The sequence below is a fragment of the Mytilus trossulus genome, chromosome 14 (assembly GCF_036588685.1).
Source record: "Mytilus trossulus isolate FHL-02 chromosome 14, PNRI_Mtr1.1.1.hap1, whole genome shotgun sequence".
NCBI classification, from domain to species: Eukaryota; Metazoa; Mollusca; class Bivalvia; order Mytilida; family Mytilidae; genus Mytilus; species Mytilus trossulus.
Window position 1 is genome coordinate 25,435,054 of NC_086386.1, and position 25,889 is coordinate 25,460,942.

Consider the following 25,889-nt stretch of genomic DNA (forward strand, 5'->3'; position numbering starts at 1 on the left):
CTCAATACCAGATAAACCACATTAACGTTGAATGGGAAATATAAAAATACTTGCTTGCTTCTAAAACTAAATTAGATACGTCTGTACAAGGAGGTCGTATAACCTATGTACTATAAATGGTGATAGTCTATATTGTCTGTTTCCGAGAACACATTACGATTAAATATCTATACAGTAAAAAAATAAAGTCAAATAATCTAAATTGTTTATTTTGTTAAGATACACAAACTACGTTACATTATTATTGAAAATGGGAGATGCTTCGCAGTGGACCGTCGCTAGATTTTTTCTGATTGGCTTTTCATGTTTTATCCAATTAGTTGGAATGGCACCACCTTATTGGTTTACCTTTGACAAAAGAAATGGCACTCAACGTTTAATAGGATTATGGAAGCGATGTTCCCAATGGTCAGATATTACATGCTATTATGATCTTAAGTGTTGTAAGTCTTATTTTTATTAATTAATTATTCAATTATTTGTATTTTTCATTCAGACATAATTCATTTATAAATTCTTTTACTTATTTCCTTTATTTCCTTATTTACTTTTTTTAAACACCTGTCCAATAATTAAAATCCTGACTTGGGATATACAACATAAGCTTAATACCAATATTTATTCTAAAAGAGATGTTTTTTTTGATTTCCTATTGTTAATTATCTATTTTAAGAAGGTGACGTTCCCTTGTCCCCATATTGTGGTGTTAATATATCACAACTTGTACGATTCGCTCGTGAAGGTACAACGTACTTGATTTTAGAGAAAGCAATCTATGTATTACTGAAAACTTTGACACCAGTGTTTTCGATATCACAAACAAGTCAAAACATTTACTAGTTTTATCATCGATGCACGGGCGTCATATGTTAATATAAATCAACATGCAGACATCTTATATGTGCAGGCATTTCAACATCCAATCTTTTATTGTAATGTTCTTTATAAAGTACACAATTTTCGTCATTCACCCCAAAAGAGAAAGGTCATAGTTACGGTATTGTTGTCGGGATCTTACAAATGTCATACTTTGGCTATAATTTTCATTCACTTATAGGGAGTTTGCTTCGAAAATGATCCGATTTGTTTTTGGAATGATACGGGTTATATGTTCTTCTCATATCGATATATTTTGATGTATGATAATAAGCCTCGAACAGGAGGGATTGTGCTGGATATTCATATGATGAAGACATAATCTTTCAATCAGTTTGGTGAGGTCTGGAGTTGACATGTCAGTAACTGCTAGTAGTCCTTTGTTAATTTATGTATCATTGTCGTTTTGTTTAGTATCTTTTGTTACCTGTATTTTTTTTCTGAAATCGAACTTAGATCCTTTAAACTGATTTAACCGTGCGCATTACTGTGTGTGTGTGTTTATTGGCTGGAAGTATAAGTGGAGGGTTGAGATTTAAAAAAAACATGTTTAACTCCGCTGCATTTTTGCGTCTGTCTGAAGTCAGGAGCCTCTGGCCTTTGTTAGTATTGTTTGAATTGAATTTTTTTCTCACATATTCCGGAGTTAAGTATGTCATAATGATCACTAGTTCACATCTTAATTTAGGGGCCAGCTGCAGCTTGTCTCCGGGTGCGGGAAGTAATAGCTGTGTTGATGACCCATTGGTGGCCTTCGTCTGTTTTCTGCTCTTTGGTCGGGTGGTTGTCTCTTTGACACATTCCCCATTTCCATTGTTAGCTTCGAGCATGCGCTTCCTGTCATACATACCATAATAAGTCCTTGCACAAGTCATTTGATATGTTTGTAACATTTGACCTGCATAGGACAAATGAAGTCAGTGTATACAAATTTCTCTTAAATATGATGAAACAGTTTAAAAACTGCCAAAGAAATATTAATAAGAAAAACAACGAAAAACCATTGAAAAACGACAAAAATAAAAACGACCAGTGACAAAACCCTACATAAAAAACTGAGCAACACGAACGAAAACCGACAAAATTAAAAATTAAAAATTTACAAAACCTTACATAAAAGACTAAGCAATAAAAACTTCAACAGCAACCGTGTTGTGAATACAAACACAGTAGTTGTGAATACAAACACAGTAGATGTGAATACATACACAGTAGATGTGATTACAAACACAGTAGATGTGATTACATACACAGTAGATGTGATTACAAACACAGAAGATGTGAATACAAACACAGAAGATGTGAATACAAACACAGTAGATGTGAATACAAACACAGTAGATGTGAATACAAACACAGTAGTTGTGAATACAAACACAGTAGATGTGAATACAAACACAGTAGATGTGAATACAAACACAGTAGATGTGATTACATACACAGTAGATGTGATTACAAACACAAAAGATGTGAATACAAACACAGTAGATGTGAATACAAACACAGTAGATGTGAATACAAACACAGTAGATGTGATTACAAACACAGTAGATGCGAATACAAACACAGTAGATGTGAATACAAACACAGTAGATGTGATTACAAACACAGTAGATGCGAATACAAACACAGTAGATGTGAATACAAACACAGTAGATGTGATTACAAACACAGTAGATGTGATAACAAACACAGTAGATGTGAATACAAACACAGTAGATGTGATAACAAACACATTAGATGTGATTACAAACACAGTAGATGCGAAAACAAACACAGTAGATGTGATTACAAACACAGTAGATGTGATTACAAACACAGTAGATGTGATTACAAACACAGTAGATGTGAATACAAACACAGTAGATGTGATTACAAACACAGTAGATGTGAATACAAACACAGTAGATGTGAATACAAACACAGTAGATGTGAATACAAACACAGTAGATGTGATTACAAACACAGTAGATGTGATTACAAACACAGTAGATGTGATTACAAACACAGTAGATGTGATTACAAACACAGTAGATGTGAATACAAACACAGTAAATGTGATTACAAACACAGTAGATGTGATTACAAACACAGTAGATGTGATTACAAACACAGTAGATGTGATTACAAACACAGTAGATGCGAATACAAACACAGTAGATGTGATAACAAACACAGTAGATGTGAATACAAACGCAGTAGATGTGATTACAAACACAGTAGATGCGAATACAAACACAGTAGATGTGAACAATTATGTCTCATGGCAAAACAATCCAAAATCAAATATTCAAAAATAATTAAATACAGCTTTTATGCTTTATAGATTAGACCGTCGATTATCCTGTTTGAAGTGTTAAACACTAGTCATTTTGGGGCCCTTTATATCTTGCAGTTTAGTGAGAGCGAAAACTCCGTGTTGAACACCGTACTTTGACCTCTAATTCTTAACTTTTTATACATTGCGACTTGGATGGAGAGTTGTCTTATTCAAGTTATTGTCACACATACGACATCTTCTTATTTATATTTAAAGTTTTAACTGAGTTGAATATATAAACAGTAAGAAATAGAGGGGTTGATTTTTATTATTATTTCAGCAAAAGACCACCAATGTTGGATATACTTAACAGTTGTCCGAGTATTGGATATTCTTGCGTTTATTGCATTGCTCCTGAGTGTGATATGGTTAGCGCTGAAAGTGTTGAAACTCAAGGATAGAAAATGGCTGCATATTATGATAATGTGTTTCTGTTTCATATAAAGTAGCTGAAATTTAGCAAAATTATATTACTCTGACTTAGTTTCGTGATTGTATCAATGTAGATGAACCGTTAAAGTTCCAATCGGTAATCCTTGGGTGAATTGTTGAAGTGCTATGGATTGTTTTGTTCTCTATTTCTCCGAAAAGATTATGTGAATTTCAAAGACATTGTGAAGGTAGCATGGGTTCATCTTACATACGGTTTCATTAATAATCTACATGTTTCATGTTATCAGTATTAACGGAAATAGTCCTTTTTTCATCGACACCAAAGAAAAAGTATAGCCAATGCTGAATATATATAAGTCGAATACAGACACGCACCAGCGAGCTACAAGAAAAAAGACCATAAGAAAAAATATTCACCAAAAACTAATGAATAGGATGTATCAACAACACTAAAAAATATGGAACATTGTAATAAACTGAGCATCAAACATGAACCTGTAAGTTCAAGTTTTGGAGTGTTTTGGTTTGACATATCTAATGATAAAAAATTGCTTCGACACTCCCTTGAGTACGCTTCCTGGACACTAACGACGAGAATGATTACAGCAGAACGCTGTGTATAGGTAAAGGTATTATCTTTGGTTAGCCAGCTTGCTAGCTGAACCGTGATGTCATTATAAGATTATATATACTTTCCTCCGTTGTGAGTTGTCTAGTCCTACAGACAGAAAAATTGATTATCTTCGAACTAGTCTACTCATAAAGGAGGGTAGTTTGATCAAACCTAATAATAATTTCACGTTTCAGCTAGAAAGCAAGCTAACTAAAATATTGTACCTTTGTCTACACACTAAATGCATTATGTTGTAACAATGATATTACACTGAGTCGGTAGTCTTTTCTGATTTTGATTACACATATAATTCACGTATTGGCATCAATGATTGATTACTGAATATCTAAATAAATCTATTCATTCATGTTTCACTATTAACAATTTCAATATATTTAGGGCTTGTATGAATATTTATGTAAACATATAATGCAGTAAAATATAAGATACTTCAGCATGTTTTAAGATTATGAAATCCATTTCGTTTCAGGTGCCCTTTCCATTGTTGGAAACTATTGTGTTTGGAACAAAGACACTTGCAAAGGAATCAAAATCAATTAGTGCGGGAGACTTTCATTTTTCGTTTGTATTCTGCATTATAGCTGGTATAAGCAGTGTGAACAGTGGTTTCCTTGTAATTAAAGGAAAATAGAACAAACTAATCGACACGGGTCTAGATCACTGATCTGCTGATACGGCACCTGCTGATTTTGCACAACTACCTTGCCAGTTTTACTCCTATGTAGAACAACTAAAGTTGCTTCCCTTTGTATACTAACATATTTTGAATTGCATTCTGCAAAAAAGCTTGAATTTGAAGTGTGATCAGTGGTTTCCTTGTTATTAAAGGAAAATAGAACAAACTCATTTGATACATGTTTTCCATATATTTTTCTTCGCTTATATTTATAGATTCAATCGGTAATCATCGGATGAATCCGTTATTCTCCATCTTAGGTACGGAATCGTCCGAGTTGTGACGGATATTATAGAACTGATTTGACTGTTGTGGCTCATCATAAATAACAATATAAATGTTGTATTAAAATATCATTTTGTAAAATGTAATTTTTGTATTTACTAAACAGACTGCACACATAGTCATATGTATCTCTACTTAGTTTGTAACATATTGTAATTATTATAAAAACTGTTTTTTTCAAGCTACAATTTGTACCTAATTTGGCTCAAATTAACTTACTACAATGTCCATTTTCACGGAACTAGTATTTGGCTTTTTTCTGCTCTTTAATCGAGTTGTTATCTCTTTGTTACATTCCCCATTTCCATTCTAAGTTAAATGTTTATGATAGTAACTACACCCTTTAGATCATGTATTTTAATTAACATACAATATGTACAACGATTCCTTTTCACCAGTAAAAATATTTTTTTTCTGCATCATTTGTTTGCGCATGTTAGTGAAGAATGGCGTCTATCGTTAAACCAGGGCTTTTTTTTTTTACATGTCACATATACATTATGAATTACTGCATCCCTATTGCTCTTAAATGGTAGAATCCCGAGGCCAGTTTTAAAAAAAATATTTTACTGCTCCAGATTTGGTTTTGAGATGATAGAAATATACTACTACGGGTAAAGATGGCCATCGGAGTTTTCTTATAATGAAAGTTTCAGTTTGGACAGCTTTCACTGTATCAACATGATCAATTCATATACATTTTCTCATCGACTAACATTCAGATAAATTCAAGATCGACAAATTCAAAATAAAAAATAAGCACAGTTCTTCATGCTTTTTGTGATTTAAATTCTGCAACAGACACTTTGAGCATAACTATCACAAGACGTCCAGACCTTTATTTCCTATAAGTTAACACTAAACAAGATTGTTTAATCATGTAAATAGTATACATTCATGTAGTGCATTATTAGACGATATAACTATTTCATTTGATATTTGATATATATGACAAAAGAAATACCTTTAAAACTTCGCGTACTTTTTAATAATACGTAATTTGCATGTACTATCATGTTATAATCCGGGTACTTGATTTTCGTAATACAAATGGAGTATAAAAGTGTATAGCCATAATGAAGCTGCCTGGACAATTTGAATTCTTTATTGACAAATAAACACATTTGTGTTAAGGTAAGAAATAAAAAAGTATTGTATTTCTGTATTATCTTTTTTCTACCAGTTGTGCATATCGGGTCCATTTAAATTTAACACACTTGAATCAGTAAAGGTAATTTGTAATAAGACAGTAAATATATCTATACTTATATATGTTTGTTTATTTAAAGGTAAAGGTAAACACATTACATATATACCCATACATGACAAAACCGTGAATACTGAGCTTCAACAGAAAAGCCGTTCTCACTTAGTTTTGGTTGCAAATGGTGCTTACGTATTATAATAATAATATGATATTTGTCGATACAGTAGATTTTTTGATTGTGTCTTATGAAAAGCCGGTCTGTGATATATTGCTGGGTCTTTCAAGTGCTCCAAAACACCTGTTTTTATATTATTTTCATCAATTTGTATTGTAGTCCTGTAATATTGTGTTGTCATTTTAATGTTACTTTTATATTGCCATAAAAGAGGGAGGTTTGACATGCAACAAAAACCAGGTTCAACCCACCATTTTCCCTTTAAAAATGTCCTGGACCAAGTCAGGAGTATGGCCATTGTTATATTATAGTTCGTTTCTGTGTGTGTTACATTTTAACGTTGTGTTTCCGTTGTGTCGTTTGTTTTCTCTCTTTTTTTTAGTGTGAATTCACATAACTATAAGACGATCAACGTAGACTCTTATCTTTGAAGGGACAAATCATTTTAAGTAAAAAAATCACCCTCTTTACAAAAAGAGGGACTAAAGATACCAGAGGGACAATCAATCTTATTTGTCGAAACAGACTACGCCATGTCAAAAAAAAAAGAAACCAGACTAAAACTGACATTATCAAGATGCTTTATTTTTTCTCTGACAATAAATGTCTTCATCAAACAATGAGCTTTCCCAAGGGAACCAACTATGTCACTCTCCTTGCCGATTTGTTCCTTTATTTATAGGAGGCTGACTTCGTGCAGGAGCTTATAAGGAAGAAATAAAGAAGTTAGCAGTGTCCTTTAATTTTACGTTCCATTACATAGATGATTTTCTTTCACTAAATACTTCATACAAATGGTTACTATGATGAACGCATCAATACAATCGAACTTGAGATAAAAAAAAGTAAAATAACAAAAATAATAACACCTAGGAAAATATATAACGGAAAGAAATTATTGAAATGGCAAAATCAAAAACTGAAACATATCAAACGAATGGATAACAACTCTAATATTCCTGACAGGGTACAGGCATTTTTATTTTGGAGAAAAAGGTGGATTTAAGCAGATTTTATAACTAACTTAACCCTCACATGTATGACAGTCACCTAAAATTTCAAAGCATTGACACCGAGGTTTAAACAAAAAATAAAAACATAAAAGGTAAAAGTAAAAAAATATGGGTACACCAGTCAATATTGTGTTATAATCTTAATCATTATAAATATAATTAAAGGATACCACATATACAGTTAAGTTGGCCTCATATCTTGACTTTCATCTAGAAATTGACAATGATGATCCGTTAAAAAGAAAATTTAATGAAAAAATAGATAATTACTGCATTGAAATTATACACGATCTATTTTTAATGTAGCAAGATTCCAGCAGCGCCTGTGTACGAAATATTCAATGTCTGTTACATCGCCTAGTTGATACAATACTCCAGGCATTGTATTCCATATCATGATTTCCTTCATCATAGTCACCTTCAATTTTGAAGTACCTTTGATAACTATTTCATACCACTGGGTCGAGGTCAATCCTGGTGGACGTTTCGTCCCCGAGGGTATCATTAGCCCAGTAGTCAGCACTCCGTTGTTGATATGAATATCAATAATATGGTCATTTTTATAAATTTCATGTTTACAAGACTTCGAATTTTACAAAAAAAATACGGATTTTCTTATCACAGGAATAGTAAACCTTAGCCGTATTTGGCACAACGTTTTGGAATTTTGGGTCATCATTGCTCTTCAATTTTGTACTTGTTTGGCGTGATAAATTGTTTTATCTGAGCGTAACTGATGAGTCTTATGTAGGCGAAACTCTCGTCTGGCGTATCAAATTATAATTCTGGTACCTTTGATAACTATTCACAGATAGATGATCGCGGAAATACCTTATGTTGTTACATTAAATTCGTCTCTTTTTCCCGAATGTGACCTACAGAAATTAAGTGTGTACTAGCATGAACAACATCACAGTTACTTCATGTGGTGCATGATCTGCTTTACTGTCCGGAGCTCATGAGATCTTTCGATAATGGGGTTCACGTTTATCAGTCTTTAGTTTTCTTTGTTGTGTTTTGTTGATATTGGTTGTTGGTGTATCTTTTTTTAGTCATTGCATTGTCAGTTCATTTTAGACTTATGAGTTTGAATGTTCCTTTGTTAATTCAAGCTACATTTTGGATATTTAGAATTGTCCCTTTTTCTACAACGTTTCTCCAATTCAAACACTGGTAAAACATGTTAATATTTCATCAACATCAAGATATACAATTAAATTTACAGACTTTTTAAACACATTTATGTTGTTATAACAGAAGGATTATTATTTTTCCGATTATGACTCTATAAGGGAAACAAACACAGAGACACTTTTCTCTTCTCCTTTTACTTTACTATAATTATGTAGCATGTCTATTAACAGATAACAATTTATATTCTTTCAAAGAGAAGATCTTCAATTGTTAACAATTAATCATTTAAAATTGTCTTAAGTATTTCTATGTTTGACTTGCAAATCATGCGATTAGTTTAAATAGTAATTTTTGAAAACGTATACTTGTTGAAGGTTTAAACTTGTTGAATTTTCATTGTTACAGTGACGAATAAAAAATTGTAAGATCGATTTTTTAAATTTTATTATCGTTCATGAACTTTTTGGTATGAACTGTAAATAACTGGATATTTTGTAGGAGTTAAATAGTTCTGTAGAATGTCTGTATGGCTTTTTATTTTGCATGTAAGTATAACTAACAAAATTGTAATGCGAATATCAAATACATTGTGAACAGTTATATATAATTTCCTTACCCTTTGATAATTGTATAGAAATTTGACACTAGATGGTCATTATTTAATATGCATACATTGAAAGGAAAATTAAGTCTGTGAAGTTACTTTTAACAATGACCAAATTTTATACAGATTTAACAGTTAGATAAGTTTGTCTTAAATTAAAGAAAACACACTTCATTTACTATTATAACCCTTATTGAAACGAATACTTCTGGGATAACTTGACACTATAATCTTTACTGGAGAATAAAAGTTTAGGAAAAATCAATTGTATTCTCTAATGAAATATCCATAATAATTTCATTGTCATATCAATTTTAAATCTTATTGAATAAATTAACGAACCTGTTAAATTGCACCAGTTGTGAGTCCATTATTTGTTTGAGCCACATGTAATTACAACTTACTTTATCATCATTATTTTGATTAATTGATTAATTTTCATGTTCAATAATGATTTTTTAGCTATTGAATCAAGCTTCATTGCTGCAGACATTTGATATAAAATGTCCCGACAGTTCACAATGGCAGTTTAAAGAAAAGGGGTTTTGTAACCGATCTGTACCTCATTATTACTGTCTGCTCGACGACAATACACATGCTCTTACTGAATTTTGTAGAAATGGATCCGAATTTTTACGACCAGGTGAGAGTTATCTAAATGTATTTTGGGACCTTCTGATACTGTTATTTTTGTTTCTTTAAAAATCACTATCATGATAATGTTTTGACATCTTTGAAAGACTGTGTCTTATTAAATAAAATGAAGATTGGGAAATAGTATGACTGTTCAACAAATAGTGCTCGGCAAATGAAGTTAATAACATGACATGCTCCTTTATTATTTACTAGATATATATAAGAGTAATGAACTGGACAAAATTGACGGGACTCTAGGTGAACATATCATCCTAATCGTGTATCCAAAAGGAAAACGTATTTAAATCCCCATACCAAAATCTTTTGGTGCAATATAAAAAAAAAATGTACAATGTAATGTGTGATTGCTTTTGTCATTCCAGGCTACAAGTTAGTAGTAAGTGGTGCTTTGACTGGAAAACTGTGTGGAGGCGATTTCTTTCAACCATTTAAATTTTGGACTAATTACAGCAGTGAGTGCGCTTTGACAAAGTCAAACTGTGGTGAAGAAGGCCAAAACAATTTCAATAACGGAAGTTCAACCTCTGACAGAGCATGTCGATGTGATCACACAAAAGGATACGCATTCGTGCGTAAACCAGATAATGACTGTTTTTGCCATCCATCATATGAAGACTGTTCCTGTTATTTTAGGTCTTGTGAGTCTGATTACGTATTAACACCAGGTAATTCATGAAAGTGTTTTTGTTTATCAGTTTCTTCTGTATTTTTTTTACACCGTTCTCATTTGAAAATAGAAGTAATAACACAGTCCTAAATTTTAGCTGGTAAATTTATTTAGCTGCAATTTGTACATTTTCCCTTTGATCTTACTGCCTGATATTTTTTAGCCTCATAGAAGGACTTGATACTCAAAAATATTAGGCACTGACGTCATGTATCAGTGCAGCAACGTCGCGTGTTCATGTCTATTCGCGTCAATTTATAAATGAATTACCGACGACTTTATTTATACAACCGAAACACTACAGTTGTATACCAACGGTTTTTATTTGTAAATTTAAGTAATTTATATCAATTTCACGCATATTCGCAACAACAACAAATACAGTGATGACAAATTGCCGATAAACAGGATAATCGCATTTTATTTTGTTCATACTTTATCAGCTCGAATATTATCTAGCATCAGCAAGCTCGCTCAATATTCTTGCTGATAAAGACTAAAAAAAAAAGCAAATAAAAATGAATTCACACTAAACATGCTAAACGAACAAATTTACTCCATATAGCTTATATTGGTACAGTTAAGAATTGTTGTTAGGTTAAAATTGAGAATGGAAATGGGGAATATGTCAACGAGACAACAACCCGACCAAATAAAGAAACAACAGCAGAAGGTCACCTACAGGTCTTCAATGTAGCGAGAAATTCCCGCATCCGGAGGCGTCCTTTAAACTGTTATAGTTTAACATGTAACACTTCTCTACTTTCTCTATCTATAACACTTCAGAAACTACGTCAATATCATAAAATACGTTAACATTTTCTTCTTTCAGATTACCAGTGTGTTAAAACATCAAATTGGACAGGAAATTATAAATGTGCAAAAACTGGCAAAGAAACGACAAGGTAAATAAATTTTTCAATTGAAGTAAGAACCGGTTACAGATGTCTATCAAAATAATACCAGGATTAAAATTTTATATATAAGCCAGACGCGCGTTTCGTCTAAAAAAGACTTACCAGTTACACTCGAATCAAAAAGGCCAAATAAAAAGGCCAAATAAAGTACGAAGTTGAAGAGCATTGAGGACCAAAAATTCCTAAAAGTTTTGCCAACTACTTAGGTAATCTATTTATGAGGTAGAAAAGCCTTAGTTAGTTAGTATTTTAAAAATTCAAAGTTTTTTAACGGGCAATTTATAATTATGAACGTATCAATGATAATTAAAACCAACACAGAAGTGCTGCCTACTGGTCTGCTAGTGATAACATAAATCGACATAACCATATTTTTATTCTGTAATTAGGTATTTTATACAAATGACCTCCCCCACTTATTTAAAAATTAAATATAGTCAATATTCCCAATTTCGAAAAGGCCTAGAATGTATCTGGTTGAGATCGCGTATAAACACATGCCTCACTTATAAAGCAACAATTGTATTGGGGGAAAACTAGTATATCCTTGAAACCTTGAACCAAATGTAAACAATTTCTTTCAATAAGATACCAACGTGAGATGGAAATTTATTTATCAACAGCGCAAATGTTAATAATTAGATTTTCAGATTCTTCAAGATAGTTAATGCTTTTTAATCATTCGATGATATCGGGATTTATGCCTCACTCTAGTGCAGAAGGTAAAATGAAAGATGCAAAAGGGGAATGTGTCAAATAGACATAAACTATCAAAGTGCCAAAAAAAAAAAACACCAAAAAACAAGCCCAAGGCCACCAATAAACTTAATCACAACTAGGAAGTCTCGCATGCGGACTATCATTGCATTTACAGACAAAAAGAAGTCCCCTTTTCCTCCTATATTGTAAATTGAAAGCGGGACGAAAGATACTAGAGAGAGTCAAACTTATATACTGATATTACAAATATGGTGAATAGTATAATTCGGAAGGTCACATTTATGAAAAGGGAAAGAGTATTGTTGTTACGACATAAGAAACATATCATATAAAATCTGTGAAATTGTTTTCCATAACGGTCAACCAAGTCGTGATTGCGTCCGTAAAAATTACGAAGGGATGATTTCAACTTTACCATTTGGAACTCTTGGTTCAATACTTTCTTGTGAGCAGCAATCCTTTATGAAAGACATCATGATAGGAAATACAAGCACAGGCATATCGTATCAGTTTGCTGATATATACTCTGTATATATGCGCTGCCGAAATGGTGCTACATAGGAAGGGAGAGTTTACAATTGGGAAGCTCAAATCATCTCTTTTGTCTTAAAGTTTTTTAAACCGACCGTTATTGTCAATTTCTAGATGTAAATCAAGTAACCCGTTCACATGTAACGCTGTCATATTTAATCATTCGATGACATTTGATATCACCACAGCGGAAAGGATGTTTATCATATATTTTTATATTCAAATTGTGCAATTGATAATAATTATACAAGCAATAGCTTTATGAAGCATACATTTCATTACAATGAAATAGGACAACACTACAGGCAGAATCGCAGCTATCCTCTATGCTAGATCGTGGCTTTTGGTGCCAACATCTGGACGCAAAAGACACATGTATGTTTGTTTATATAAAATGTATAGTTTGAAATATTCCAAAACAGTTGTGTTTACATTCTATATTTTCAAAATCAAAGATAACAAAATACAGGAAACAAATGCATTTTGATATTGCAAATATTTATCACAAGAACATATTATTTAAACTATAAAGGTTACACAGAAACATATTATTTAAACTATAAAGGTTACACAAAAACATATATTAATTGAAAAATTAAAACTGTGTAAATAGCATAGTAAATTAACTCATCAAACATACCAGGATTGAACTTTAGTTTATGTGCGTTTTTTCTACAAAAGAAGACTTATCAGTGACGCTCTAATAAAAAAGGGTTAAAAAGCCAAACAAGAGTACTTATAACATTAATGATCAAACACGATACAGTTTAAAAATTGATTTTCTTCCAATAACCATACTTTCATTATTTGTGTAGATTATTATATCAAATTTCAAGTTTTTCTCTATCATTTTTCCGTTTTTGTCGATGCTATTTTACCCAGATATTTGGTTCTTAATATATAATACTAAGTTCCGTATTTTTGTTATCTTTTTTTTTTTAATAATGTTCAATAATGTTATATTTGTTCATACAAATTTGGAGCTTATATTAAGGTATCGTTCGTGCATCTGTTAATAGTTTATGTTAATAGTTTATATTTCAACGCATTTTCAAGATATTATTTTCCTTTTGTTTTGTCGTTAATGTTAAGACACATTCACTGGACATGGTTTGCAATATTCTTTTATGCATTGAATTCGTATCACGCTTCATAATACTTATACGACATGAAATACAGTAGTATTCCGAGTTCAAACCTTACAGTGTGAAACATTAAAGCGTAAATATGTTATAAGAAATAATAAAGAAAAAACGTACTATGGCAAAGGTAACAAGAGAATAATTCAACCATTTTTGTTGCTGAGAGTGCAGTACTAAATACAGTGTGTCTTCCCAAATAAATAATTGCCGACAAAATAATTAGTTGTCATACCATTATACTCCTCTTAAACGCGGCTTAATTTTGTTTTTTTAGATCAAAGATCATCTCAGAAGAAACACATTCAGATCTTCGTGTTTATTGTTTATACCGCAATTGTAGCTATGTGTAAGTACTTCAGTTAGATACTAAGCATTTCCCATTATGAACAGAAAACATAGAACCAATGCAAAAATAAAATATTTCCTTGATTTAGCTACGATAGATTAACTTTAGGGCACTTCAATTTTAAATGATATACTCTAGAAATTAAAATCTAATCATCGTTTTACAAAAAGAAACGTTTCTTCTATAATGTAAAACTCTTACTGGTTTTGTGTAAACCTCAACGACGATGCCTGTAATGCACCTTAAATTAAAAAAAAACACTTTTAAATGATCATATTTTTCGTAAAGACTGATCAGTGACGGTCGGATCAAAAGTGTAAAATACGCCGAGTCAAATACGTAGCTGAAAGGCAATGAGACATAATGAATGGAAACATCTACTGCATAGCATCATGTACTTACTTTTTTGCATATTTGACGTATAGGATACATTGAGTTGCAAAATACATTTCTTTTTTTCTTGGAATTTCATAGATCATAGATAAAAGGATTTTGTACGAGTGCTAATAAGACAACTATATAACTAATAAGACTCGGACTTCTATTGAACTGAATTTTAATGTGCGTATTGTTATGCGTTTATTTTTCTACATTGGTTAGAGGTATAGGGGGAGGGTTGAGATCTCACAAACATGTTTAACCCCGCCGCATTTTTGCGCCTGTCCCAAGTCAGGAGCCTCTGGCCTTTGTTAGTCTTGTATTATTTTAATTTTAGTTTCTTGTGTACAATTTGGAAATTAGTATGGCGTTCATTACCACTGAACTAGTATATATTTGTTTAGGGGCCAGCTGAAGGACGCCTCCGGGTGCGGGAATTTCTCGCTACATTGAAGACCTGTTGGTGACCTTCTGCTGTTGGTTTTTTTATTTGGTCGGGTTGTTGTCTCTTTGACATATTCCCCATTTCCATTCTCAATTTTATCTATCCAAGTCACAATTTGTAAAAGTAAACCAATATAGGTCAAAGTGCGGCCTTTAACTAAGAGCACGAACTCATACCGAATATCAATCATGTATGATCGGCATCATAATTACACATGTACAATGCAATGTAATTATAAAACTGCCAGTGCTGCAAATTGTCATGGATTCCTTATTTTCATGGTCATCATAAATACTACTTGAGATTCAGTTGTATTTTTGAAATACTAAGGCTTTTCTTTGGCAAGCATAGATTAACTTATCTGTTTATGGCAAAACTTTTAGGAATGTTTGGTCCTCAGTGCTCTTCAACTTCGATCTTCATTTTGCCTTTTTTTTTACTTCTTTTGAATGGATCGTCACTGACGAGTCTTTTGTAGACGAAACACTTGTTTGGCGCAAATTCAAAAATTAAGTCCTGGTATCTATTATGAATTTATTCAATAATATTTGCCAGATACTATTTTTAGAGGATTTCGAGTTGAAATGATAAAATTCTTCACATAGTAAGCTATAAAAGGCACAAAAAGGAAGAAAAGATGGGTTATATATAAACCAACAAAACTTATCACTATTTCTAAAATAACTATAATAGATGGTTGTCAATCTTTAATATAAAAACCTTTTTTTTTTGGTTTCTAGATATTGAATAATGACTAAACAACTATTCAAAGTATCAGAGATTACTATTATCAATAAAAATAAATACAGGTAAATAAAAAACAATATGTTAAAACGGTTGAATGTGATTTCGTGTATGTGTTATTACCTCCTGGAATCTATCAAGATCGGTTCAAATTCGTTTCGTTATAGGAAAAGTCTGGGTTTTTTTGGGTCTTGGCACGCTTTATCCTTGCGTGTAAGAAAATAGTTCGTTAGCGGTCAAGATTTGTTGATTACAAACATAAATATGAATTATAAAGAAAGCAAGCATGATTTCGTACGTCTCGACACCGCGTTTCCGTAATTGATGATTGGTAAATAGGGTATATTTGATAATTTCAGGTGTAGCAATAGTTTTATTAGTAGTGCAGTTTCCAAATTGGTTAAGTAAGTAATGGTATAAAATACAAATTAATCAAAAGAACGGTCAATGCTGACGAACAAAATCAATGTTTTATTATTGTTTTCTCTAAAGCCCATCAATATTAATAAAATAAATGTCTTACATTTATTTCTCCAGTTATACAATATATTGCGCAAATTATACAGGACTTATTATACATTATTACTTCCCCGTATAAAACATTGCGACAGTAACACTTATAGCATAAGCAAATATTTGAGTTCTTAACCAAGTTTATTTTAATCAAGAATGGCATAATTCATCAGATGTATATATAAACCACAAGGATACTAGCAACTCATAACTCCAAAGTTTCCTAAAGAAAGTTAAAATGGCCAACCAAGTTGCATCAATCTTTCCAAGAAAATGGTACGAAAGTGTGTTAAGAGATAGAAATGAAAATATTAAATAACTACTCTCCATCCAAGTCACAATTTGTAAAAGTAAACCAATATAGTTCAAAGTGCGGCCTTTAACTACTCGTTATGTGCCTCGTTTTACAGTGTCAGTTTTTTTTTTAAATAATCAAACAGCTGCTTTTTTATTTTTGTAGACGTCCTTTCAATTGACATGAAACGTAAAACAGAAAGCAGTCCAAGAGGCATGTGTTATATATATATTTAAAATCTACATACATTTTATTGTCCAAAAATTCTGTTTTTTTCTTCTTCTACTCTTCTCCTTTTTGGTTAAGAAACGCCAGTGGAATGTACGGAAATCAGACATTTGATATTTGTTATGGTAACACTATTTTCTCGAAATGAAAGATACTGAAATGTAATTAACTACTTAAATTTTCAAAGTAAATGTATTTGATATAATTTAAATGGAATAAACACTGTTCGTACATTATATATTTGAAAATGTATGAGGTACAATGAAAAAAGCTAGGCCAGCTGATACATTCACTAAAAGACTGACGATAACAGGTCTTTCTTGTCTTCTGGTTACCTTGTGGTGTCGTAAGTGTTCTCTGATAAATTATTATAATTGATAAACATATTATTATACTCTTGTTAACACTTCTAAATGAATACATATAAGCATTTCACATCTTGCTTTGATATGAATATTTTATCTTTTTTCAAATGCAGATAGTTTCAGGAGGCGTATTAAGGCAAACTATTACGATATCATCACGACAATAGACTACGAAGCTATAACTAAATATATGATAAGCAAAAACATTTTACGCAAAGAGGACCTGCATATTATATCATTCAAAGGAATAAGGAGAAAGGACAAGAATCAGGAACTACTTCAAAAACTATGGAGAGGATCCCAGGCTTGGTTTGACCATTTCATTCAAGCTTTACAAATCCATGGATATTCAACACTTGCTAATCAGATCTTAGAAACGCACGGTTAGTTTTTAATCATTGACGATCCAGTATAAACGCTCATCAAATATCAAATTTAAGTTCCTCTTATGATCGATATGTCTCCTATGTTGACTATTTATATATTCTCCAAAATTCCGTTATAACAGATTTCACCTAGCAAACGTTTTATTCAAGCGAGGAGTATAATGTAGACGAAACGTGTGTCGGGCATACCTTATCATAAGCGTGAACTATGTGATGGCGTTTAATGCCATGCCATTATATTTTATCAGCATTAGTTTTTCTGATGATTGAAAAAAGTAATTATGCTTCAAATGTATTTCTGACGTTAGAAATTAGGAACACACGATACAAATCAAGCAAGAGAGAAAAAAGTTAATTATACAGGCGCAATAATGAGTCAAATAATAGACAAGAAAATCATTATAGCATCTCAGATAAATACCCCCTCTTAACATATGCAATTGCCTTTTATAATTTTATTTATAAGTCTGAAAATTAAACTCAACTGTTAGATTGTTATGCTGAAAAATGTTTGTCCTTGAACATGATTTAGACTCACACATGATATACACTCAAGATTCAAATATTTGACCTCATGGCAGGGCTCATGACTCGACCACATCCGCTACATACAATAATATAACTTCAATAGTTGAAGTGGTATCTAGTCAAGTAAGACGAATATAGAGATATACATCAGACATGTGTTTTAAGCGTATGTTGATGTGATATTATATATATTTTTAAATATGTATTGATTACCGAAATTAACGAAAATCTGATTAATGTCTTCTTATCCTGGCCTTAGATAAGTGTTCTACAACTCATATGTCAGTACTTTTCACAAGTCCCCTTTAAATTACTACTTTCAAAATAGTTTTTACTGGTAATGATCATTTACATAAATATACATCTGTTGTACAAGGCGGCATAACCCAATATTTACATTAAAAAGTACGACTTCATTCTCTAAAATTAATGTTCACTTATAACATATTAAGAATTGAAACATAAGAAATCTATACCAAAAGACTGGGCAGCAATTTTAAAATCGGAAAATTCTATAAAAAGTATTGTTTATATAAAAAAAAAAACAATTTATATTGGATGGTTTACCTATAAAATTAGAAGCATTAACAAATAAACTTGTATATAAGTCTCTGATAAATAAAAAAATTGAACCAGCTATTGGACCCAAAAAATGGCTGCGTATATTTGATATAGATGATGTGTTATATCAAAACTATCTATATAAATTTTTATTCAAATATTTAAAGGAAAATAAACTTAGAATTTTTAGATGGAAATTACTACAACATATTCTACCTACAAAGAAACTTTTATGCAGGTGGAAAATTGTAAACAATAGTTCTTGTAATTTTTGTACACCAGAAGAAGATTATGATCACTTCTTTTTACTGTGTCCTTATTTAAAACTTTTTTGGAATAAAATAAATGAAGTTTTAAATAACAGTAAAATAACTTTTAAGGTAAAACTAAGACACTTAGTATTTGGATATAAAACTTCTGAAGAAGAATATTTTTTAACAATTGTGGGCTTTTCAATTTATAAAGCCTACTACATATCTGATCAAAAGACAAAAAATGTCAATGTTTACTCAATTTTTCGCAATGAGTTCAATAGAAGAGTATGTTTGAAAGTTAAAAGTAATGTTTTAGCAACTATTAGAAAACATATTACGTGATTAATCGATATTATCTAATATATATATATATATATGATGTAAAAAATGTAATATGTATTTTGCAACTAACCACTACCCTGAGTGATTAGTGGATTGTAACAGGGAACATCAGGAGGAGCTTGGACTCTTGAATGATATTGTAACAAGCCAATATTTGAAATAAATATTTATTTATGTTGTTAAAAAAAAAAAGAATTGAAACATCTTTTTTAAAACTTGCAATTGATACATGTAATTTTAAGGGAGAAAAAATATACCAAGTCTACATTTTTTTACTAAATATTTATTAAATATACATTCAAATTGGATTATGTCTTTATAGTATCAGGGCAAACATATTGTTTCTGTTTTTAAAAGAAATTAATTACAACAAAGACATCGTTTGCGATTAATGAAAAAATGTTTAAACATGAAATATATATTTTTTCAAATTTTTGGTGTATTAACGCCACCTTAAAGCACCGCCTAGAGAATTTTGTGGCGGCCAGTATCTATTTGTGGAGGAAGCCGGAGTGCCACCGACCTTCGATTGGAAAACTGTAAATCCTAGTCAATTAAGATTGGAGTCGAGTGAACCTGCAAGAGCGGGGTTCTTACTTACAAACTTTGTTTTTGTTTGGCTTTTTAACTGTTTTGATCTGAGCGTCACTGATGAGTCTTATATAGACGAAACGCGCGTCTGGCGTATTAAATTATAATCCTGGTACCTTTGATAACTGTTTACACCACTGGGTCGATGCCACTGCTGTTGACGTTTCGTCCCCGAGGGTATCACCAGCCCAGTAGTCAGCACTTCGGTGTTGACATGAATATCAATTATATGGTCATTTTTATAAATTTTCTGTTTACAAAACTTTGGATTTTTCAAAAACTAAGGGTTTTCTTACGCCCAGGAGTAGATTACCTTAGCCGTATTTGGCACAACTTTTTGGAATTTTGGGTCCTCAATGCTCTTCAACTTTGTATTTGTTTGGCTTTTTAACTGTTTTGATCTGAGCGTCACTGATGAGTCTTATGTAGACGAAACGCGCGTCTGGCGTATTAAATTATAATCCTGGTACCTTTGATAACTGTTTACACCACTGGGTCGCTGCCACTGCTGGTGGACGTTTCGTCCCCGAGAGTATCACCAGCCCAGTAGTCAGCACTTCGGTGTTGACATGAATATCAATTATATGGTCATTTTTATAAATTTTCTGTTTACAAAACTTTGGATTTTTCAAAAACTAAGGTTTTTCTTACGCCCAGGAGTAGATTACCTTAGCCGTATTTGGCAAAACGTTTTGGAATTTTGGGTCCTCAATGCTCTTCAACTTTGTATTTGTTTGGCTTTTTAACTGTTTTGATCTGAGCGTCACTGATGAGTCTTATGTAGACGAAACGCGCGTCTGGCGTATTAAATTATAATCCTGGTACCTTTGATAACTGTTTACAACCTCAGTGTTGACTGGCTAGTGTTTACAGTAGTAAATACTTTCATGACTCTGACACCGGGGCACCTAAACATAAAATATGATGAACCCCTTAAATCATTAAAAATGTCATGAGTGATGATATGTCTTTGTTAATGTCCTTTAATTTTTAACTATTTGTTCTTTGCTCAATATGATAGTTTCTTCATTTTTCAATTTTATACCACATCACTTTAATTTTATATTCATAATTACTAAAAATTGAGGTATACGAAGCCGTTCGATTTTTCTATCACATTTTGTGTGAGTTCGGTGTTATTAATTTTATGATAATATGAAGTAGTTTATTTTAGAGCAATATTCAGAACATTTTTGGTCTTTGTCGCATGTAGTTTTCTTCGATAAATCATTTCATTTCATCTATTTTTATCATAGAAGTTTTGTATTGTAGTTGACCTTTGTGATGAATTTGACCAGGATTTGAGTGATGATGATGATGGTAATAAAAACATCCCACAGTACAACAGAGGTATGCTCTGTCAAATGTGTAAACAAGATATATGAAGTTCCCTTTCTCGTTTAAATTGTTTTACATTAGTTATTTCGGGGCCATTTATAGCTGATTATGCGGTATCAGCTTCGGTCATTGTCGACAGTCGAATGTTGACCCTTAGTTGTTAATTTCTGTGGAATTGGTGTTCTGTTGTTGAGAGTTGGCACATTTGCAATCATACCACCGATTTTTTTATGCATAGATGATAATTACTAAAGTGATTACGCGCTTCTTGTTTAAAATTAAAATTCTATTGATCTAAACATGCAAAGTGAGTTAACATATGTGTGACCAAAAAAAAGCTTGTGTTTTCTATTTAAGGATTTGCACACTTCTGAGGAGCCAACAATTTCTAGAATGAAACGTTTTTCTAAACCTGATTTTTGGGTTTATATGACTGTATAAATAATTGGTGAAGAAAAAATCATACGGTGATGCACTTCTTTTTTTTGCTACGACCTTTTAAAAGTACCCAATTTTCATGATTTTCCCATTTTTCCCAATATTTACCTATTTTTGGTCTATTATCATGAAAAATAACACAATTCTACAATTAAACTTTTTGTCAATAAAGACGAAGGGAACCAATCTGAATAAATTTGAATTAAAAAAAATAAAGGTAGGTGTTAATATAAGAAAGTTTTATCATATTTTGATGCTTTTTGTGTCAAATTAACCATGTTGTCAATTTTGTAAATTTGTGATTCTTCTCCGTTTTAAGTAAGAATTCCATATATTTTCAACTTGTTTGTAACAATTGATTAAACAAATACATACCTAAGAAATTTGAACTGAAAAAAGGGATGTGGGATATACATTTTTCTAGAAAAATCGCTTTTTCATTGTCATGTATCCCTCATCCATTTTCTCACAATTTTGGCTTTAAAAGACTGACTTGATTGGTAATAAAATTTGAAAAATTGATTACTCAAAAACTACTCAGTGGAAATATCTAATTTTTCTCATAGAGTAAAATTTGATTATAACGTTTTTTAAAAACATTCATTGATATTTTCCATTTGTATCACATATTTTAGAAATAAATCTAGAACGCGATTGAAGAATACATCCTTTACAAAGCTGTGTTCGTTTTAGCTACATTCTTTTAGAAAATGAAAAAGCCATTTTACGTTTGCTTTCCACATGATATGTCATTTATTGTCTTGTATTGATATTTGTTTTAAAAAAGAATTATTTTATATTTTATTATTTAGAGCTTAACACAAAATACATCCATGATTGGCTCGATGAAGACAAACGTTTTAGTCAAACAACCGCTTCAAAGAAACTGGAAGAACAGATTAAAGAAAATAACTGCATTCTTGTAGTTGGAGACTCAGGAGAGGGTAAAACATCTTTAATAAGACATCTTGCCGTCAAGTTGTGGTTAGAAGAAGATTACGATATAGTGCCTATAGTAATGGTACCACTTATTATAAGAAACTTCTACAATGCAGATAGGAAACAAGTATTTGTAGTAGATGAGTTTTGTGGAAGGGACACGATTAACAGAACGTCTGTTGATCTTTGGGTTCTACCGCATTATACAACACTTTTTGATGATATTATCGAGGCTAAAATACGTTTAGATAAAAAAGATATTGCTAAGAAAAACATTAAAATATTAATAGCTTGTGACAGTGCAGTTTATAATGATCCATCATTTAGAATGCTTGATTTTTATAAACAGTACACTTTCAGTCTATCAAAATGGCCTTTATCAGACAATGAGCGAGAAATAATGATAAAAAATAAATTGTTTCACGCTAATATGATTGACAGCATAAAGGGTTTAAGTTTTCCATTACTCTGTAAGCTTTCTAAGGGGAAATCAAACGATCAAATTCGGAAATTCTTTGAAAGACCAATTGAATGGATAACAATTGATATAAACAAGATTAAAGAACAGCAACGTTATCAGTTCTTTCTAATAAGTCTTTTGGTCATATTAGATAACCAATTAAATGTTAATTGGCTGGATGCACAAACATTACCTGAAGAGAAAAAAAGATCAGTAGTTGGCATATTCAAACTTTTGTTTTTAAATCTTTGGGATAAAACAGTAAAAGCCGAATTGGAGAAAAATCTTGATATTTTGGAAAAGACCTTTGTTGTTAGGAGCGAAAAAACTTGTAGTTTTGTACACAACAAGATTTACGATATTTCTGCAGTAATATGTGGTGAATACTTTTTTTGCCATTTTGTTAAACATGCAAGTAGTATGTTCATTGCAGAAAGATACAAACTTGAAACAATACACAATGAAACAGCTGAAAAGGAAATGCTTATTTCCATTAAAACGGAAAATGAGACCTTGTATTTTGATAGACTGATTAATGATTTAGAAAATGGTGATACTTGTAGCTTTTTTCACAATAGACAACTGGAAGATAAAATGTATCGTAAACAATTTCTAAAATATTGTCGAGAACATCACATTTTTATTAGAATTAAAGATTGCATATCAAATTTAAAAGCCAGGCAAAATAACAATGCATGCCAAAGAGATAGAAATATATCCATCACGGACAGGAAGAATTATGATCATGACTCGTTTTATATTGAATTAAAAGAAAAACGCAGTCATGATATTAGCAGCTTGGGTAAACCTTTAATTGAATCGGTAATAGAGGGATATGCCGATATTGTTGATTTTGCATTGGAAGTAGGATGTGATATAAACGGTACTCATACTTTTGGCAGGTCATCTATTTACTTTGCAGCGCTTTTAAATCATATAGACATAATGAAATTACTCATCGAAAGAAAAGCTGATATATCTGTGCGTGATCATAAAGGCAGATCTGCTTTATATGTTTGTTGCAAGAAAGGTCATGAACAAATTGTTGATGTTTTGCTTCAAACAAACCTCGACATTTCACAGTGCGATGACAAAAAAAGGACACCACTGCACGCAGCATCTAAAAAAGGACATGAACATGTTGTTAAACTATTATTGGATAAAAAGCACGCCGTAGATTTATTGGATATCGAAAAACATACACCTTTATTTCTGGCATCTGGACGCGGCCATACAGAAACGGTAAGAAAATTAATACAAGCAGGTTCAAGTATATCTATTAAAGATAAAAATGGATGGACACCACTTTTTGCTGCGTGCAAAAGTGGTAGAAAAGCAGTAGCAGAATTACTTATAGAAATGAAAGCCAGCATATCAGAATGTGACGAGAATGGTCGATCACCACTGCTTATTGCCTCAAGCAATGGACGTGACGAAGTCGTCAAACTGTTGATACAAAATAAAGCTGACATTTCAAAATGTGATATTAAGAGTCGTTCAGCAGTTTACATTGCTTGCAAAGGTGGACATAAAACAACAGTGAATATATTATTGCATAATCATTGTTCTGTCAATGTATGTAATAAAAAGGGCAACTCACCACTTCATGTTGCATGCGATAAACGAAATCTTGAAATTGTAAAAGTTTTGCTCAGTTATAATCCTTCCGACGAAACGTTGGAATGTAAAAATCAAGCAGTTTATTATGTCAGACATGAACACGACAAGTTGGAGGCAATTGCATCCTCATTTGAAAATAAACAAAATATTAATATATTTAATGCTGAAGGAGATTCTCCTTTGCATGTTGCTTGCAAACGTGGAGACCAAGAAATAGCGACAATGCTTGTGAAGAACGGCGCAGATATAAATCATTCGAACGATGTAGGCAAGCAGCCCTTGCATATAGCTTGTAGTGATGATCATTATGAAATAGTTGATATGTTATTATCGAAATCTGCTGTCATTGATGGTCGTGATAAAGAAGGAACAACACCGCTTATAGCTGCTTCAAAAAATGGTCGAGCTAAGATAATACGACTGTTGTTAGAAAAAGGCGCCGTACCCACAACTTTTGACAGGAAAAAGAGGTCACCATTGCATTTTGCTTGTATTCAAGGATTTGAAGAAATCGTTCATACTCTTCTCGATAAAGCACCCTTATTAGTTTCAGAGAAGGACATTGCAGGGAAAACAGCACTCGACTTTGCAAACGAAAACGGACATTCTAACATTGTGCAATTTTTGAGTAAATAAGGACATTTTTCAATAATAAGAATAACAGTACATGATTTAATGTAATAGCAGTTTTGTGACTTGTGTGAAACTAACATGACATGAAATATAATTTATGTCTTGTAAATTTACTATCAAAAACTTTGAGATCGATCGAAATACTAAGTAACTTCTTCTCGATTGTTTTCTCTCCAACTCTGTTTCGAACGACTCTGATCAATGTTGTACTAACGAAACGCAAGTCTGGTGTACACATTAATAGTGTCTTAAATAGAAAAAAAACTTAAACTGTCGGTACCTATGATCCATGTAATTGATGCATCATCATCTTAGTGTTTGTCCTATAACAAATAAACAAGACGTATTGCTGGTCAGAACTATGAGTAGCAGATGCGAGTCCTTGGAATGCAGTTTATTATGTCAGACATGAACACGACAAGTTGGAGGCAATTGAATCCTCATTTGAAAATAAACAAAATATTAATATCTTTAATGCTAAAGGAGATTCTCCTTTGCATGTTGCTTGCAAACGGGGAGACCAAGAAATAGCGA

The 25,889-nt window shown here is 31.9% G+C and overlaps 3 protein-coding genes across 3 annotated transcripts; all 3 read left to right on the forward strand.

The window, feature by feature from the left end:
* Positions 1-325: 325 nt before the first annotated feature.
* LOC134697610 (autotransporter adhesin SadA-like) lies at positions 326-3,176 on the forward strand. Its single transcript, XM_063559894.1, has 2 exons — positions 326-408; positions 2,021-3,176. Exons 1-2 carry the CDS (start codon positions 326-328, stop codon positions 3,174-3,176), a joined length of 1,239 nt encoding a protein of 412 aa, XP_063415964.1.
* A 3,021-nt stretch (positions 3,177-6,197) lies between these two features.
* On the forward strand, positions 6,198-13,216 carry LOC134697611 (uncharacterized). The gene is made up of 6 exons (XM_063559895.1): positions 6,198-6,318; positions 9,212-9,258; positions 9,780-9,960; positions 10,337-10,639; positions 11,474-11,546; positions 13,102-13,216. Exons 2-6 carry the CDS (start codon positions 9,232-9,234, stop codon positions 13,214-13,216), a joined length of 699 nt encoding a protein of 232 aa, XP_063415965.1. The 5' UTR covers positions 6,198-6,318; positions 9,212-9,231.
* Positions 13,217-17,388: 4,172 nt separating this feature from the next.
* LOC134696835 (uncharacterized) lies at positions 17,389-25,742 on the forward strand. Its single transcript, XM_063558788.1, has 3 exons — positions 17,389-17,648; positions 21,200-21,277; positions 22,516-25,742. Exons 1-3 carry the CDS (start codon positions 17,456-17,458, stop codon positions 25,356-25,358), a joined length of 3,114 nt encoding a protein of 1,037 aa, XP_063414858.1. The 5' UTR covers positions 17,389-17,455; the 3' UTR covers positions 25,359-25,742.
* The last annotated feature ends 147 nt before the right edge of the window (positions 25,743-25,889 follow it).

What these genes read in the sequence shown, in the direction of transcription:
- LOC134697611 (XM_063559895.1), top strand. Translation starts at nt 9,232, where the DNA reads ATGTCTGTATGGCTTTTTATTTTGCAT. An exon ending in ATCCGAATTTTTACGACCAG is followed by an intron (nt 9,961 to 10,336) that starts GTGAGAGTTATC and finishes TTGTCATTCCAG; the next exon opens with GCTACAAGTTAGTAGTAAGT. An exon ending in ACTGGCAAAGAAACGACAAG is followed by an intron (nt 11,547 to 13,101) that starts GTAAATAAATTT and finishes ACAATGAAATAG; the next exon opens with GACAACACTACAGGCAGAAT.
- LOC134696835 (XM_063558788.1), top strand. Translation starts at nt 17,456, where the DNA reads ATGATAAGCAAAAACATTTTACGCAAAGAGGACCTGCATATTATATCA. An exon ending in TCAGATCTTAGAAACGCACG is followed by an intron (nt 17,649 to 21,199) that starts GTTAGTTTTTAA and finishes TTTGTATTGTAG; the next exon opens with TTGACCTTTGTGATGAATTT. An exon ending in CATCCCACAGTACAACAGAG is followed by an intron (nt 21,278 to 22,515) that starts GTATGCTCTGTC and finishes TTTATTATTTAG; the next exon opens with AGCTTAACACAAAATACATC.
- LOC134697610 (XM_063559894.1), top strand. Translation starts at nt 326, where the DNA reads ATGGCACCACCTTATTGGTTTACCTTTGACAAAAGAAATGGCACTCAA. An exon ending in TGGAAGCGATGTTCCCAATG is followed by an intron (nt 409 to 2,020) that starts GTCAGATATTAC and finishes AAACTTCAACAG; the next exon opens with CAACCGTGTTGTGAATACAA.